Genomic DNA, 16311 nt, shown 5'->3' with positions numbered 1-16311 from the left:
AATGGAGTTTGCCAGATCCAAGAAAGGAATCTTTGTCTCTCAAAGAAAACACATACTTGATTTATTAGAGGAAACTGGTTTACTTGGTTGCAAAGCAGCTGAAACACCTATGGAGCCCAATTTAAAACTCCAACCTACAAGCTCAGAAGAAGCAACTGACAAGAAAAAATATCAACGCTTAGTTGGGTGACTTATATATCTCACACACAAGACCGGATATTGTATTTGCGGTAAGCATGGCGAGTCAATTCATGTTTTCTCCTAACAAAAGACACTTTGATGCTGTATTGTACAACTGCAAGTGTACGATTTTTCCAAGTAGTAAATAAGTTATCGATCCCACGAAAACCAAGGTGATTACTAATCTATTGCAATAATAGGCTATCTAGGCAATTAAAAGATATATAGATGAAAGACTAAAAACAACAAGCAAGAGAAATTACTCAAATGGGGAATGCAGAAATGCAGAAATGCAGGGCTGTGGACTGAGATATAGATGAAAGACTAAAATAAACAAGCAAGAGAAATTACTCAAATGGGGAATGCAGAAATGCAGAAATGCAGGGCTGTGGACTGAAAATCAGATTTAGGTAAACCTAGGTTTGGGAACTCACCACAAAAAGTAATGAAAGATGTGCTTGGATCTCTATTTGATTTGGGTAGATCAAATGAAGGGTAATAATCCTTAATTACTTGTCACTATCTTTCAAGATACAAGCTGATTTTGATTAAGCCATCTCCTACTTTCGTGGTAGATGAACTCTTTCAAAACCCTATTAAGATCAATGATTAAACAATGAACCCTGAAATTACTTTTCAAGAATCTCAGGGTTGACTTAAGAGTTTCCGGGACCTAGAATAACCTTTCAGCTAATCTTGATCCCTAAGATAAAGCAAGCAAGGTAAACCTAGGTTTGGGAACTCACCACAAAAAGTAATGAAAGATGTGCTTGGATCTCTATTTGATTTGGGTAGATCAAATGAAGGGTAATAATCCTTAATTACTTGTCACTATCTTTCAAGATACAAGCTGATTTTGATTAAGCCATCTCCTACTTTCGTGGTAGATGAACTCTTTCAAAACCCTATTAAGATCAATGATTAAACAATGAACCCTGAAATTACTTTTCAGTAATCTCAGGGTTGACTTAAGAGTTTCCGGGACCTAGAATAACCTTTCAGCTAATCTTGATCCCTAAGATAAAGCAAGCAAGGTTTTCACACTCATAAGCTATGCGAACACAAATCAAAAGCCAACTCAAAATAATCTACCATTAATTCATAAAAGATCCTTACAAAAGAAATAAGCACATCAATCATCACTACTTTGGGCTAATCCCAAACCTAGAGAGAAGTTATATACTTTCATGTCTTCATTACAAAAGAAAACAGGAAAAGTAAAAGTCATGTAAAAACACAACACAACAGGACTTGGAAAACCTCCTATTTTGCCCACAAAAGCTTGATCTCCGGATTTTCAGCTATTTTTTTCCCTTTTCAGCCTCCTTTCAGAGCCTTTAGAACTCTCTCCTCTTTCTCCAGCAGCCAGTCCCTTCTGCCTGCCTCCTCTCTCTGAAAATTCCTTTTTTTGATGCCCTTTATACCCATTGTCAGGAATTGGGTCCTAGGCCACATGTGGGTTGTGTATTATGGAAAAGATGGTCCCAATCCTCTTTGCCTTTGGGACATCCTTAATTCATCAAAGTTTTGGGTCAGCTCCTGCTTCCTACATGCAAAGTAACTAAAAGAATTAGTTTGTACACAAAGGGAGAAGAATTCATTACAAAAGCTAGGAAAATGCATGATAATAGTTATGCAGTTTTTATATACAACATGTTGTTAATTGAATCTTAAAATACCTTAGAGGGACTTCAGGAAAAGGAATTCTATACCAAAATAACGGTCATGTGGAAGTTGATGTGTTCACTGATGTTGATTGGGCATGAAGTGTAACAGATAGAAGATCCACTTCGGGATATTGTTTTTTTGTTGGTTGGAATCTTGTGACTTGGCAGAGTAAAAAGGCAAAGTGTGGTCGCTAGAAGTAGTGTTGAAGTCGAGTTTAGAGCAGTGGCATATAGCATTTGTGAAGCTTTGTGGATCAAACAATTACTTGAGGAATTGAAGGTTGTCAACCCCTTTACGTATGAAAATCTTTTGTGATAACAAAGCTGCTATTGCTATTGCAAATGATCCAATACTATATGACAGGACTAAGTATGTTGAAGTTGACAGACACTTCATCAAGTTGAAGTTGACAGACTCACATTTCTACATTTGACCAAGTTGCAGATGTATTTATTAAAGGCTTACCTTAGAGGCAGTTTGATAAATTGGTAAGCAAGCTGGCCATGGATGACATCTTCCAGCCACTTGAGGAGGATTGTAGAAAATCATTGATCACTAACTTCCTAGAACTTGTTGACTGATTTTCAGGGATTTGATTTATTGTCTATTGTTGTACAGCTGTAAAATTTTTTTTTACAAGTGTAAGATGCCTATAACATGGGTGTGTGGTTCTTTCTTCTAGAGATATAATACAAGTGAAAAAAACTTCTCTTTTCCTTCCTAGAATTTCAGCAATACAGCAAACTCCTTATTTTGTTAGAAACTCAACATATACCATATTGGATTATATTTGCTACATGTGCTTCATTAATTTGGTCTACTGCATGGTTGGTTAAGAATGAATGACTTTTTGGGTCAAAAGTTCTATTGCTATTTCATGTAAAATAACCGGATAACTCAATTGATGAATGCTCTACAAATGCCTTTTGGGACAAATACTTTGGGAGAAGGTAGATTAAGTCAAATTAAGCTCAAAAATGAATGGTGGATCATTACTAGGATGACGAGAATCGAGGCTGCAATCAAAAGAATACAAATTAAGGTAGTAAATGCCTTTTGGGACAAATTCTATGGGAGAAGGCAGATTAAGTCAAATTAAGCTCCAAAATGAATGGGGGATCATGACAAGGATGACAAGAATCGAGGCTGCAATCAAAAGAAAACAAATTAAGGTAGTAAATAAAGGTGATTCCAATTAATTATGCTAAAGAATTATTCTAGAATCTAATTATAAGTAAGCCTATTTTTTTCCTGTAGTTTAGTCCTATAATAAAGCGATTAGAATCCCTTTAATTATGTACTACTTAAAATAGTAGCCTAGTCTTGTTATTTAAAGATTGAACCTAATGGAAGAGGGCTAGCAGAAAGTTTGTTCAATTAAGATAGGCAGCTCTTTCGTGAGCTCTTCCATCACCCTCACACTCCTCACCATAGGTTCTCATAGAAAACAAGCAAAATCATCTCATTACTAATCCCGATCCAAGGCTCGCAACAGTTCATTAGTTGTCACAGTGGATTTCATGGGTGTTCAAGCTTATACATCAGTATATTGTTCTGTGCATGGGCTTTATAGGGTCTTGATTGATAGCTTTTGATAAATGGCTAGGATACCAAGGAATGTAATTGATAGGAGATGTATGTCTGGTGGCAGATGAAACATAACAATAACTTTGTTATTAAAAATTGGGCCAAGATACTTCATGAGATAGGCTAGGCTTGGTGTGAGGCATGCAAGAATATACTGATTCAATTGGTGTCGTTGATTTTTTTATTTTTTTATTTTATTTTTATTTTTATTTTTTTGGGGAGGCTCTTAGCAAATTACTAAATTTCTATATATAGTATGAAAAAAAATTTTTAGGAAAAATTTTTAGCATTATCTGTATTATAGTTTGACATGTGAGCTTTGACTATCAAACGTAAATCACTTCATCATTCCTATGGCTACCACATTTGTTAGGATGCATAGGATGGACTTACATGTACATGCCTCACCCATTATTATCATGACCAAAATCAGTCTAAAGCCTCGACTTTAACCTGATACATGATGGAATATGGATCGCAATAGCTGACTGAACTCAACTTGTCTGTGAACAACATGAATTATGGTCAGCCGACTGCAGGTTCAGGAAAAAAACACCCCTGATGCATTCAGCATTCAGATAGATAAATAGCATTGATGTCAGATAATGAGGGAAGTCTGTCTTTGTTATTAAAGGGCTATCCATATTTATCTTTTTCTGCTAAACTCTTATTTCTTTCTTCACTGAGGAATGCGTCCAACTAGTGCCCTTACTTTATTTTATTTTTTTAAAATAAGAGCAGCACTACTGCATATGCTTAAAATTTTTTTCTCTGTAGGTTTTCAGCTATGATGGTCTACATTCCCCTGATTGCTTGGCTGTAACAGCTGCAGGCATAGCAGTGTAAGTCTAATCTAAGTAATCCTCTTGAAATGGCTTTATATATATATATATATATATATTGTGCAAAGCATCGGGGAACTTTAGTGAACCTGCTTGATCCTATTTGTTGTCCTCATAGCAAGCTTTTTGGGTGCTTTGTTCCTGTCTCAGGTTTTCACAAAATTGATTTCTGGTCATTTAAGTTAGTTCATCATCTTTTCCAGGGCTTTGTCAGAAGTGCCAAACACGAAAATTATTGCAGGAGTTAGAGTTGGGATTGTTGGTGATCGTTTTATTGTTAACCCAACTACCGAAGAAATGAAAGAGTCAGAATTGGATTTGATAATTGCAGGAACTGACAGTGCTATTTTGATGATAGAGGTGTGTTTTTCAGACTTCCTTCTTATGACCTGAGGTGTCACAATCCAGATATTTGTCTCTGCTGCTTATCAACTATGCCTACGGTGTCACATATATAACTGTCAATAACTAATCAAAACTGCATATGTGGGATCCATTGATAATTACGAGGCTGCTTCTTTGATATCAGTGGCAATGAGTACAGTTAAAAATGTTTAAATTGGATCTTTTTCTGGATATCTGTTTTATGCAATTTTGTGTTTTATTGGATGTCTTGATCATGAAAATGATTAAAAAGAGCTCCACATATTCCTAAAACCAAATGAAAAGGGAAATTGACTGATCTATACCTCTGTATTTTTTGTTATTAATAAAAATACATGCATATTAGGAACTTGGAAGACTTTGTCTTACATCACATGGAAAACATTCATAACCAGCTCTATCCCTTTTTAATTGGAATATACTTTGTATCCAACATGCTTTGCCTGATTTATTCCTTTTGTTGCATGGGAACCATCTTCTCAGTTTAAATGCCAAAATTGATGTAGAATATCTGCCAATAAATTCAAAGAAAGATACAATTTTCTTTGTGCTGAGCACCGCATGTCTGCTTTTCTACTTTTTAGCAAGTCTAAATATATATGATATTATGATTTCCACTCACAGGGTTATTGTAATTTTCTTACGGAGGAAAGGTTGCTTCAAGCTGTAGAAGTTGGGCAGGTATCTTTTCTTTATTCCATGCTTGATGTAGGGCATCTATTGCTATTGGCTATGCAATATTATTGCATAAAAGTTGCATGATGTATTTGAAATGCATGTGATTGATATAAAGGATTTTCATAATTTTCCACATCCTATTATTGTTGGAATACGTAAAGCTTTTCATGGCTCTAAGATATTTCTTGACCCTTTGTAAATAACATACACATACTATATTTTCTCAACTCCGTAATGCACTTAATATTTTCTGAGCTGCCAAAGCCAGGATGGTTGGATTTTTCATTCTGTAAAAGCTGAAATTTCTTTTTGTAGAGTCAGCAGTTTCTGATATTTATCTTCTTATATCTCATGGCTTCTTGCAATAATAGGCTGCTGTTCGGGGAATTTGCAAGGAAGTGGAGCAATTGGTGAGGATGTGTGGAAAACCCAAAATGACTGAAGCAATCAAATTACCTCCTGCTGAGCTTTATAGGCATGTTGAAGTATGAACATATTTTTTATTCTCATGATTTACAATGGTTTAAGAATAGTCTTTGGGTTCCTTATATGCCTACTTTGCTCCTTAATATGCACTTCCAGTATACTTCTTTCATTTTACTAACATGGTTTCTCATGTTTAATTATCTTTGTAACTTTAGTGCTTCATTTTTCTGCTTAAACTTGGTATAAGTCTGCAACACCAAATCTTAATTGACTTGAAATCATCAGTAGCTTTAAGACATTGTTTACATGTTAGGCATCAGCATTCTGGATTAAGCCAGTGAAAACTTAATACATAATCTCAATTTGATAGCCTTTTGATTGAAAGAGCTTCTTTGTGTTGCTCAGGAGTTAGGATAGATTTTCTCGTATTAACTTGTTTGATTATCTCAACATGAAATCTTTTTTATCACGTAACTACATAAGTTTGTTGCTTGATCTGAGATTGCGTTGAATTTCTTTGTTTTCATGATGCTGGATGTTCTTTGAACACAGGATATTTCTGGTGATGAACTAGTGAGGGCATTACAGATAAGGAGAAAAATACCACGGAGAAAGGCTCTTTCTGCATTAGAAGATAAGGTTTTAGCTGTACTTACTGAAATTGGATATGTTGCTAAAGGTGAGGTTCAAGGAACAGCTGATGTTTTGGTGGATTTGTTGGAGGATGAGGATGAGGATGAGGTTGTAGTTGTGGATGGTGAAGTTGATGAAGGTGATGTTCATATAAAGCCTGTCTCTCGGAAGTCCACCCCCTTGGTGAGATTCATTTGCTCTTGTCATTTTCATTTTTCTTTGCTTGATTAATCCTTGATACCTCAGTAGGGACGAGTGTGCTTTCTTTCATATATGTATATATAGAATGGCTGGTAACTACAGAGAATCTCCTGGCTTTAAAAAATGATGTGATTGGTGTAAAACCTAGATTAACCATCTATCCGTGTAATTTTATACTGAGTATGCTTTAAATTCTGTCTTGTAGTTATTCTCTGAAGTGGACGTAAAGCTTGTTTTCAAGGAAGTTACATCCAAATTTTTACGTAAGCGGATTGTGGAGGTATAGTGTTGCTTTTATGATTCTATCCTGTGCATCCTTTTTTTATTACTATTATTTATTTATAGTGTTGGTAATTTATATTTTTTCTTTCAAGTTTTGCATCAGTTAAAACCACATTGTCTGTCTACAATTTTCAATTGTGTTAGATGGGATTAGACCACCTGAAAGCCGGTCATACGAGGCTCTCTGTTCCTACTGAACAATCTGTTTATAATCCTGAATCATCAGGATACGCATGCTAAAAATATATAAATTTTCATATTAATAAGATGTTAAATAAATCATTTAAGAAAATCATCAATCTGGCTCTTATTTCACTGTCTAATACACTTGGTGTTTTAAACAATAAATACACATAGCTATGATGCAATTTAGTTCATATGAAATTCAAATAATAATTCTTGATATGCCTTAGATCGGAAAAGCAGGTTTGTAGTGATATTCCTGTAGGAGTTTAGAATGGAAAGGAGAACATTTCTATTATCATTTTGTATTCATGGGTGGTCTGGAATAAGAAAGAAGATAGTTCTTTTCACACTATTGAGTTACTACTCTTTATGAGTCTTACTATATTGTTGAAGGATGAAGAATTTGGATTCAGCTTTTCAATTAATGTGACTATAGTAATAGGTGGGGTGTTTGACCATGGAGTCTGCACATCTGTGATTTATCTGACGTCCCTATCCTTTCTTTCTTTATTTCCTTGATTTCGTAAGTTAATTTCACTAAACATCTTCTACAAGGCAATTTGATTTGGAGGCTGTGTCCCTCTCCTCTAAAGAAGCTCCAACATGTGATGAAGAAAGAAGCACATGATATTTGCAATGGTGCCTAAGCCCTCCCAAGTTGACCTTTTGATATTCTTTAATTCGTTATTCATCTGAAGCTGCCAAGTGATAATATTTATTTCTGTATTTCTACTGATCATTTCTAAGGTTTGTTTTGCTATTCCCTGTTGATGCCTAGCCTATGTGGTCCTCCATAAGAATACCATGGCCTAGAAATTATGCATAAGCTGCAGTGTATAATCTGTAATTTGTCACACAAGTATGTAGAATCTGTAATGTGACATAGCTTGAGGTGGTCCTCATTGTCCTAAACTAAACTTATTTTGGCATATTTAGGAGTTGCTTATATGCTATGTTTTGATGTATCTTGAATCAGGCAACTTTTCAAGGGAAGGTTTGTAAAACTCCAATGATTAACCTATTGATAGAAGTTATGAGGAAACTTGGTTATATATGTGGTTGTGATATGGCAGTCTGCACAATATTGATAGAAGTTATGAGAAAACTTGGTTATATATGTGGTTGTGATATGGCAGTCTGCACAATATTGATAGAAGTTATGAGAAAACTTGGTTATATATGTGGTTGTGATATGGCAGTCTGCTCAATATGACGATGCTTGTGTTGTGCAATTCCATTTTGTTTAGGGGTGTAAAGACAATTATTTTAATGAATTGTTCCTTTGGAGGATACAAATTGAGGGAATTGATCAGATGGATAATCTTTTCTATAATTAGAATAAAAATATTTAGTTGATTTTCCAAAGTGGATGTGTACGATTACAACAAAAGCGACCCAGGTATTGTAGAAGTCAGAATGCTTATGCATTAAGTCAGTCCATGTGTAACATGTGTGACCGTCAATAAACAACACATAATAAAGTGCACCTTCCTGGGGAAGCATGGGTGTAGGTACCCAAATGTTTGAATGGGCCAAATTAAAAGCAAAGTGAGGAAATACTATGACTTATTAAAAGGAAAAACAAATAGCTTGGACAATTTACATCTGTGACAATTTGAGATGTCACTAAAATGTACTCCCTCCATTCTTTCTTAGTTGTCACATTTAACTAATTCACACCAATTAAGAAAAGTTGGTTAAAATTAGTTGATTACGTATATTTTTTAAAAAAATCCATTATTTTTCAAAATTACCCCTATTTGAAAACCCCACTAGTGGAGAATATAATTTAATGCTTAGTTGATTTTGTTTTATTGAAAATTGTACAAGTACATTAAATTAAAGGGTAAATTTAGAAAAAAATTATTTAATGCTGCACAAAGTTTCTAATGTGACAAGTAAAAAGGAACATAGAAAAGCTCCAAAACGTGACAACTAAAAAAGAACGGAGGGAGTTTTTTTTCTTCTAATTTTTCTGTAGAAATAATAAACTTTAACTTAGAAACATGTCTTAACCCAGAATATCATAAATAAACGATGTCGATTGAGAGTTTAACACACCAAAAAATAAAAAAAATTTAAAAATGATGCAGATGAAGATGCTTTAGAAATAACACCCAAACGTGGGATGTGAAGACCAAGTCATATAAGCTAGCAACTCTATGGCCTGTCTTGATCTCGTAAGCCTGTTGGCGGATGTTGCACAATGCGAGAAGCAGCAGTAAAGGTTACATAATAACCTAAATCAACCAATTGATAACAAATAATAAACAAGTAGTGAATTTGGGAGCATGTAGACTATGTAGACTATGATTAATAGTAAGGTGAGGTAAATTAATAGTACGAATCCCTTGAATGGGTATAACAAAACCATTGGGAGTATAAACTGGTATGAGATTATCGATAAAAGAAGAGTAATTGGGCTAAGGTGCGTATAAGGGGGTCATATGATTGGTATTGTTCAATCAATCAACCAAGAAATAGAAAGATTAGCTGAATTGGGAATTTGTGCGGAATGGGAATTGTTAGATTTTATATTTTGGTATCAGTGGGCCCTATATGGGCTTTATATGGGCTTAGGGGTCTTACACCAAAAAATCTCAAGACTTAGTGGTTCAACCCCTATACCTATATATAAACCCATTACACTTCTATCACACAATCGATGTGGGACTATATTTCTAACACCCTCCCTCAAGTTCAACTGGGTCTTTTTTTTTCAGTTTGAAGTTGCTCAGACTTGTACACCAGAGGTCTGTTTTTACTAGGACTTGTACACTACTTTGTGTTTCAGAGGTCCTACACACATGGACTTGTCCACTACTTGTGTCTCAAAGATCCTACTCACATGGACTTGTACATCACTTGTGTCTCAGAGGTCTTTTTTTTTATTTTAAAATATATATATATATATATATATATTGGGCTCCACTATATTTCTCTGATATCATGTTATATTTTATATTTTGGTATTAGTGGCTCTATATGGGCTTAGGGATCTTACACCAAAAAGTCTCAAGACTTAGTGGCTAAATTCCTATACCTATATATGAACCCATTAGACTTCTATTACACAACCAATATGAGACTATATTTCTAACAGGAATATTGCTAACCTTCATATAAACAAAAATATTGAAATTGATTCAGCATAAAATGTTCAAACTCTTTGTTTATATACCCTAGTAGGCAAAGAATATATGTGTTGATTTGCAAATATATTAGACTAAGACATTAGCAGAAAATTCTTGTCAACGTCCAATGCCTCATTGTGGTTGTGCCTAAGAATAATTTGAGTAATAGATTGTGAGTGAGACTGAGATAGAACATATGGATGGGCATGGCCATAACCTTGACTACTGCCGTACCTTGTAAGCTATAGACAAGAGTTTTTCCAACACCTTTTCTCATGGCAATAGGTACATCCCTTTGGATAATTATTGGATAAATTATTTTTTTAATTTTACCCTTACTCTTTCTCTTTCTACATATAGTTATATCTGTTAAAAATGGAATTATGTATGCACCCTTAAGCCATGATTTTCTATATATACCATTGCATAATTATATATGTATATAACATAAATATTTTTTTATTGACGCACTTATATAGAGATAGTGTTTTATGCAGTCTGGGTGTTTAATATCCAATTCTTTGCATATATACCCCTGCTAAATTTGTAATTGCATATATACCCTTTCAAAACCTTTGAGGTTGTATATTAAACATTATTTATATTTGTAAGAGGGTATGTTTGTTATACTTCTGGTATTATAAATTTTGCAATGACATATATGCAAAAAAAAAGTATTATGTTTTATATATAGAATTTTATTAGAATTTTAATTTGGTGAAAATGATTTGGAGCAATGAAATATCCCTGTAAGTAACAGTCTAACATAGAGAAATTGGCATGAAAGTTGCTGCTCTCCTAGAGCTGGCATTTCAAATGTTCAACTACTAGAATTGTACATACTGTTAAATTATGCACATTCAGACTGGTCATTGTCAATTTAGTCAATGGTTAGCCTTTTTCCTTTCTGATAATTGCATGCGATTGCATTTGTGTCTAGAGCAGGGTGGAAAACGAAGTGATGGGCGGACACCTTTGGAGATTCGACCAATCAATGCACAGTGTGGATTACTTCCAAGATCTCATGGAAGTGCGCTTTTCACACGTGGAGAAACTCAGGTGTCTTGAAATTTGGGATTTTTGTAGATAAAGAACTTTTTTTTACAGGTTATGACAATTTCCCTTTCAAAAATATGACTAAACAAAGAAACAAGTGATTCCAATATCTAAAAGAACTAGATAACAAGCATCATGTGGCAAATTTAAATATTTAGATCAGCTGACAATGAAATCAACATTCAGCCCATTGTGGTTCCTTCTAACAAGGCCATCTTGCAGCAATTCAGATTTGAAAATGCCAGCGCCTTGGCTGAAGAAACCAGTGATTTTTAAATTCTGAGTAGTGTCATCCAATATTTAAAGGAATGGTGTATTTAATACGATATTAATGTTTTGCATCTTATTTTTCATCTAATAGTCACTTGCAGTGGTTACTCTTGGAGATAAGCAAATGGCACAAAGAATAGACAATCTTGTGGATACTGAGGAATTGAAGAGATTTTACCTGCAGGTGTGTTCTGTGCTCTTTTATGATGATTAATTATTTGAGTAATTTGGCTTTCAACCCTGGTTGACGAATTCAGTTATTTTTTTTCCATATGCCGAATGATGCATAGATTCAGAACTCACACCTTCTAAATTTCTCCTCCGAAGTAATTAAATTTTCTAGCTAATTCCTGTTTCTGTAAAAACATGTTTATTGTATTTTCATTACTTTTTCTTGTTAGGAGATAAATCTAGCCAGTTAGATATGGAGTACTAATTTTCAAGTTCTTATTCTTCATTCAAGTAAACTGGTAAATGAAGCAGAAGATTAATAGGAACTGGCCTTCAAGTGTTGCTTGATGGTCTTTAAAAAACATTTTGCAGTTCACAACTATTATATTTTGGTCGACATATCCTTCCAATGTATGCTCAATCTAACTCTCGTTCATTTCTTTTCTGAATGAAATGGGACTGTTGTCATGGTGCAAACATGATCATAGATTAGTGATCTTACAGAAGCAAACATGTAATACTGCTAAACTTGTATCTTTTTTAGTAATTTATGTTTATTTTTATAATATTAATCCTTATATTCTTTTAAAGAGATGTGTCACCGTCTAGTTTGTGTTCTTCAAGACTGCTTTTGAGTGTCTAGGTCGACTAATGAATTACTAATTCTCTTCTTTGATTTGTTCCTTGGTCTGCTTCAAATCTAACTCATACTCTTCACTCAAATGTACTGTTGTATATATGTTGTATGTTTTGTGGTCAATACCCATGCCTATGTTGCTTTATGATGCTCAGAACTCTATCATAGGTGCCTTCCTAACTTTGTAGGTCACAAGAACTATGATTCACGGAGTTATATATTTGGTTGATAATAATGCTATTTGTTCTCCTAAAGAATATTGAAACCTCCTTAGCCATGGAAAAGCTAGCCTATATTGCCAAATTAGCCTTCCCTAAAGGATTCTTTTGTCAATTTATTTGTATGACAGAATTATACATGACTTTTATCTGGTTGTTTCAGTACTCATTTCCACCTTCATGTGTTGGAGAAGTTGGACGAATGGGGGCACCCAGTAGAAGGGAGATTGGTCATGGAATGCTTGCTGAGAGAGCTCTTGAACCTATTTTGCCATCTGATGGGGATTTTCCTTACACGATTCGTGTTGAGAGTACTATTACTGAAAGTAATGGTTCATCCAGGTGATTCATCTTTACACAGTTAATCTGTGATCTTTTCTAATATATGCGCAGGATATAGTTTTTTTTTTTCCTTCACTTTTGATTCTGTCCTTAAAAATTTCTATGTGTCAAGCTAATGCATTTCCAACAATTACTAGTATGGCATCTGTTTGTGGAGGTTGCTTAGCACTTTTAGATGCTGGAGTCCCTGTGAAGCGCTCTGTTGCTGGCATAGCAATGGGTATGGTCTTAGACACGAAAGAATTTGGAGGAGATGGGACTCCACTTATTCTTTCTGATATTAGTGGATCTGAAGATGCTTCTGGAGACATGGACCTTAAGGTTTTCTGAGTCCCCTTCTGTTTATTGCAAGCACATTTTTTAGTCTTATTTTCCTTCTTATAATCCGTAGGTGAGTCCTCAAGTACTTGAATTCAATTTTGCAGATCGCTGGTGATGAGAATGGCATAACTGCTTTCCAAATGGACATCAAGGTAGGGTTTTTTTTTTTTTGAAGCAGGTCTTCCTAATGCAGCCTTTTCTTTCTTTAAAAATGAAGTTTCTTGAAGCACATTTTTCAAAATTTTCTTCCATTCATTTGTGTGTGATTTCGATAGATTGGTGGAATTACGCTGCCAGTTATGCAGCAAGCTCTTTTACAAGCAAGAGATGGAAGAAGGCATGTTCTTCGTAAGTTAAAGTATTTATTCATTTTACATTGATGGGCTGGAGATGTTGGTCTTTGTGCACTTGAAGTTCATAATTAGTTGTTATTAAAACGGTCTTTTTCAAGTTCATGAATTAGGGAAATGTTAGCAGGACCAGATCAATTAGAAACGTTGTTTTCTTAAGAGGAAGGATGACCCTTGTTTCATTGAACTGGTTTTAATAACAATAGATCCTAAGGTATTGTGTCTTGAATGTGCTAGGAAATTGGGTCCTGATCTCAGGTTAGCCTAAGTTAGAGAAGTTGGCTTTTGTTTGCCCAGTTAAACCCAAAAAATTAATCAACTCCGGTTGATGTGAGGAAGGTGAGCAATTAGGGAGGAAGTTTTGAGTGAAGTTGTGCAAGCAGTCATTCTAGGGGTAGAGTGGGCAGTAGCATTGTCCTAAATTTAAGGTCCAATTAGTTCATGTGGAAGTGAGGTTGAATACAGTGATGGGAAATGAATTGTTGGCAATCTATGGAAGAAAGAAACAGAGGTGTTGAATAGTCGCTGCAGGTGGCTGTCTTATCTTCCCATAGCCATCACATGGCCAAGTTGCATTCTTACCCTCAGTGGCGGAGCTAGAAACAAAATTTAAGAGGTGCTGAATTCAAATTTAAAATATTTATGAACATTAAATAACTTTATTAATTCAAACTTTGAGATGATAATAATCAATATTTCAAAAATATAAAATATACATCCAACTATAAAAATTATGGTTTAGGTGTTAAAAACCTAACATATCTATATAATTAGCAAATAACTCAACTAACTAATAATTAAACACTAAATTTACAAATAATGCAATTAAAAACTTGGCACAAATTCACAATCTAAATTCATTTATGCAACAATTATTTAACAAATAATTTATAAATAATTAATTTTTCATACAATTAATCACAACAAATATCTAATAGTGTTCACAATAATTTTCATAACAAATAATTAATCAAATATTTGACAAATATCCAACAATTATTTAACAAACATGAAATATTTTTAGGCAACAAATAATAATACAAAAATTAAACAAATTAAATTAGATATAAAACAAATAGAAAAAAATACATAATAAGTCCCTATAATGAAAGATAAAATATAAGCTCAGAAGAAGTTGAACAAAGAGAGAAAACTCACAAACTGCAATAATTTTTTTTTTAGAGATTTTGAGATAGCAATTGTATTTTTTTAGGGTTTTATTTATATTTATATTTATTATTACTATTTTTGTATTAATATCCAAAAAAATTGATAATTATGTATTGATAAGTTCAATAAAAATATATCTAAATATAAGAATTTAAACATAAATATTTGAAGATCTATGTTTGGTTAGCCTTGTTATTTATTATTGTCACCCAACATCAATTTTATTTAATATAATAATTTTATTGTTTTTATTTAATTTATTTTAAAAATTGTGGGTAGAATTTTGAAAAAATAAATAAAGAGTACCACTTTCTATATGAATTATAATTATTAATATTTAAATAATATATATACATTTATATTCATGGGCAAAGGGATGCTTGCCTATGCTTACCCTCACTCAGTGAGGATGAAGAAACACCATATAGTAGATGTTTGTGGACATTATTTGTAGCAAAGTCACATGAAAAATTGCTCTATTGCTTTTGTGGCACAAGCAGGATGTGCAACAGGATGGGATTACAAACATATGTGTGTAGCCTCTACGTGTGCTAAGTGTGTGAAAAGGTGATGAGCAAGGTTTTTGGACAACAAGGTTTTGGTAGGTAGTGGAGGCCTAAGGATGTTTGCCATCTTTGAGGTAGTTTGAACATCTTTTCATGATGAAATGGAGCAAACATTCGAAGGAAATTAACATGGGTTTTAAGATCTTTACTATCTTCCACTTATAGAGAAACTTTAACCCCTAGAACTTTTTATAGCAGTCTCATGCTTTCATTCGTGCAATAGGAAGACCTTGTTAGATCTAAACCAAGTATATTATTCTAATTTAATTCAACTTAAAAGCACTAGGCTTGTATGCTTAGATCCATATTAAATTAACTGAAACTCTAATAGACCTAATTACTGGATAGTTTGGGTTCATCCACCCCTAAATTACTGAAAACATTCGCTATTGCTAGAATCTCATCTACCAATAGGAGCAATTGACTTTTCTTTATTTATTTCAAGCTTATATCTCTATCATCAAAATGTGGAGGTTAAAGAAGCCCTAATGTTTTAGTAAATTAAGCATAATCTTCCATTATTCCTTTTTTTGGGCATAGAATTCATAAAATGTGCAAGCAATCCTCATACTTAGGACTAAGATATCTTTGCCTCAATTGGAAGTAATAAAGAAGATAACTATATCCCTCTGTTCCAGGCCACAGTTTTTGAATTATTAATTTGAATTCCCCCTTGGCCGGGCCAACCTATTTTTCCTAGGAAAATTCATCTCTATGTATTTTCAGTTTTTTAAGACAATCCTTTGTTTCATTATTCAGAGTGTTACGATGGTGGCCATTATTATCTGTATTCTATGGAGTCTAAGCTTATAATCATGAAATGAACTTTTGAGCCATATTACAAAGAGGTAGGTTTTTGAAAGGAGGGTGAGAAATGTGCAAACTATGCAAACCATGCAATTGCTTGTCTTTATCAAGATGGGCTCCATTTATTTATTTATTTATTTATTTATTATTATTTCAGTAACCACCTGCATCACAGGCCCACTTCTTTTGAGGGACACTTTTT

At 33.8% G+C, this 16311-nt stretch overlaps 1 protein-coding gene across 2 annotated transcripts in view; it reads left to right on the top strand.

Annotated features, from left to right (window-relative positions):
* LOC120277316 (probable polyribonucleotide nucleotidyltransferase 1, chloroplastic) overlaps window positions 1–16311 on the top strand; it is a 30190-nt gene that overhangs the window by 8880 nt on the left and 4999 nt on the right. For both annotated transcript variants that reach the window (XM_039284107.1, XM_039284105.1), the window contains 12 exons: window positions 4213–4277; window positions 4481–4637; window positions 5286–5342; window positions 5711–5824; window positions 6318–6581; window positions 6805–6879; window positions 11147–11260; window positions 11619–11711; window positions 12717–12895; window positions 13033–13216; window positions 13321–13368; window positions 13492–13564. In XM_039284107.1, coding sequence (XP_039140041.1) covers window positions 4213–4277; window positions 4481–4637; window positions 5286–5342; window positions 5711–5824; window positions 6318–6581; window positions 6805–6879; window positions 11147–11260; window positions 11619–11711; window positions 12717–12895; window positions 13033–13216; window positions 13321–13368; window positions 13492–13564 — 1423 coding nt within the window. The remainder of the gene's footprint in view (window positions 1–4212; window positions 4278–4480; window positions 4638–5285; window positions 5343–5710; window positions 5825–6317; window positions 6582–6804; window positions 6880–11146; window positions 11261–11618; window positions 11712–12716; window positions 12896–13032; window positions 13217–13320; window positions 13369–13491; window positions 13565–16311) is intronic.

Source organism: Dioscorea cayenensis, chromosome 15 (assembly GCF_009730915.1).
Source record: "Dioscorea cayenensis subsp. rotundata cultivar TDr96_F1 chromosome 15, TDr96_F1_v2_PseudoChromosome.rev07_lg8_w22 25.fasta, whole genome shotgun sequence".
NCBI lineage: Eukaryota > Viridiplantae > Streptophyta > Magnoliopsida > Dioscoreales > Dioscoreaceae > Dioscorea > Dioscorea cayenensis.
The sequence above is the reverse complement of the archived record's forward strand: the minus strand, read 5'-3'. Positions and strand labels throughout refer to the sequence as shown.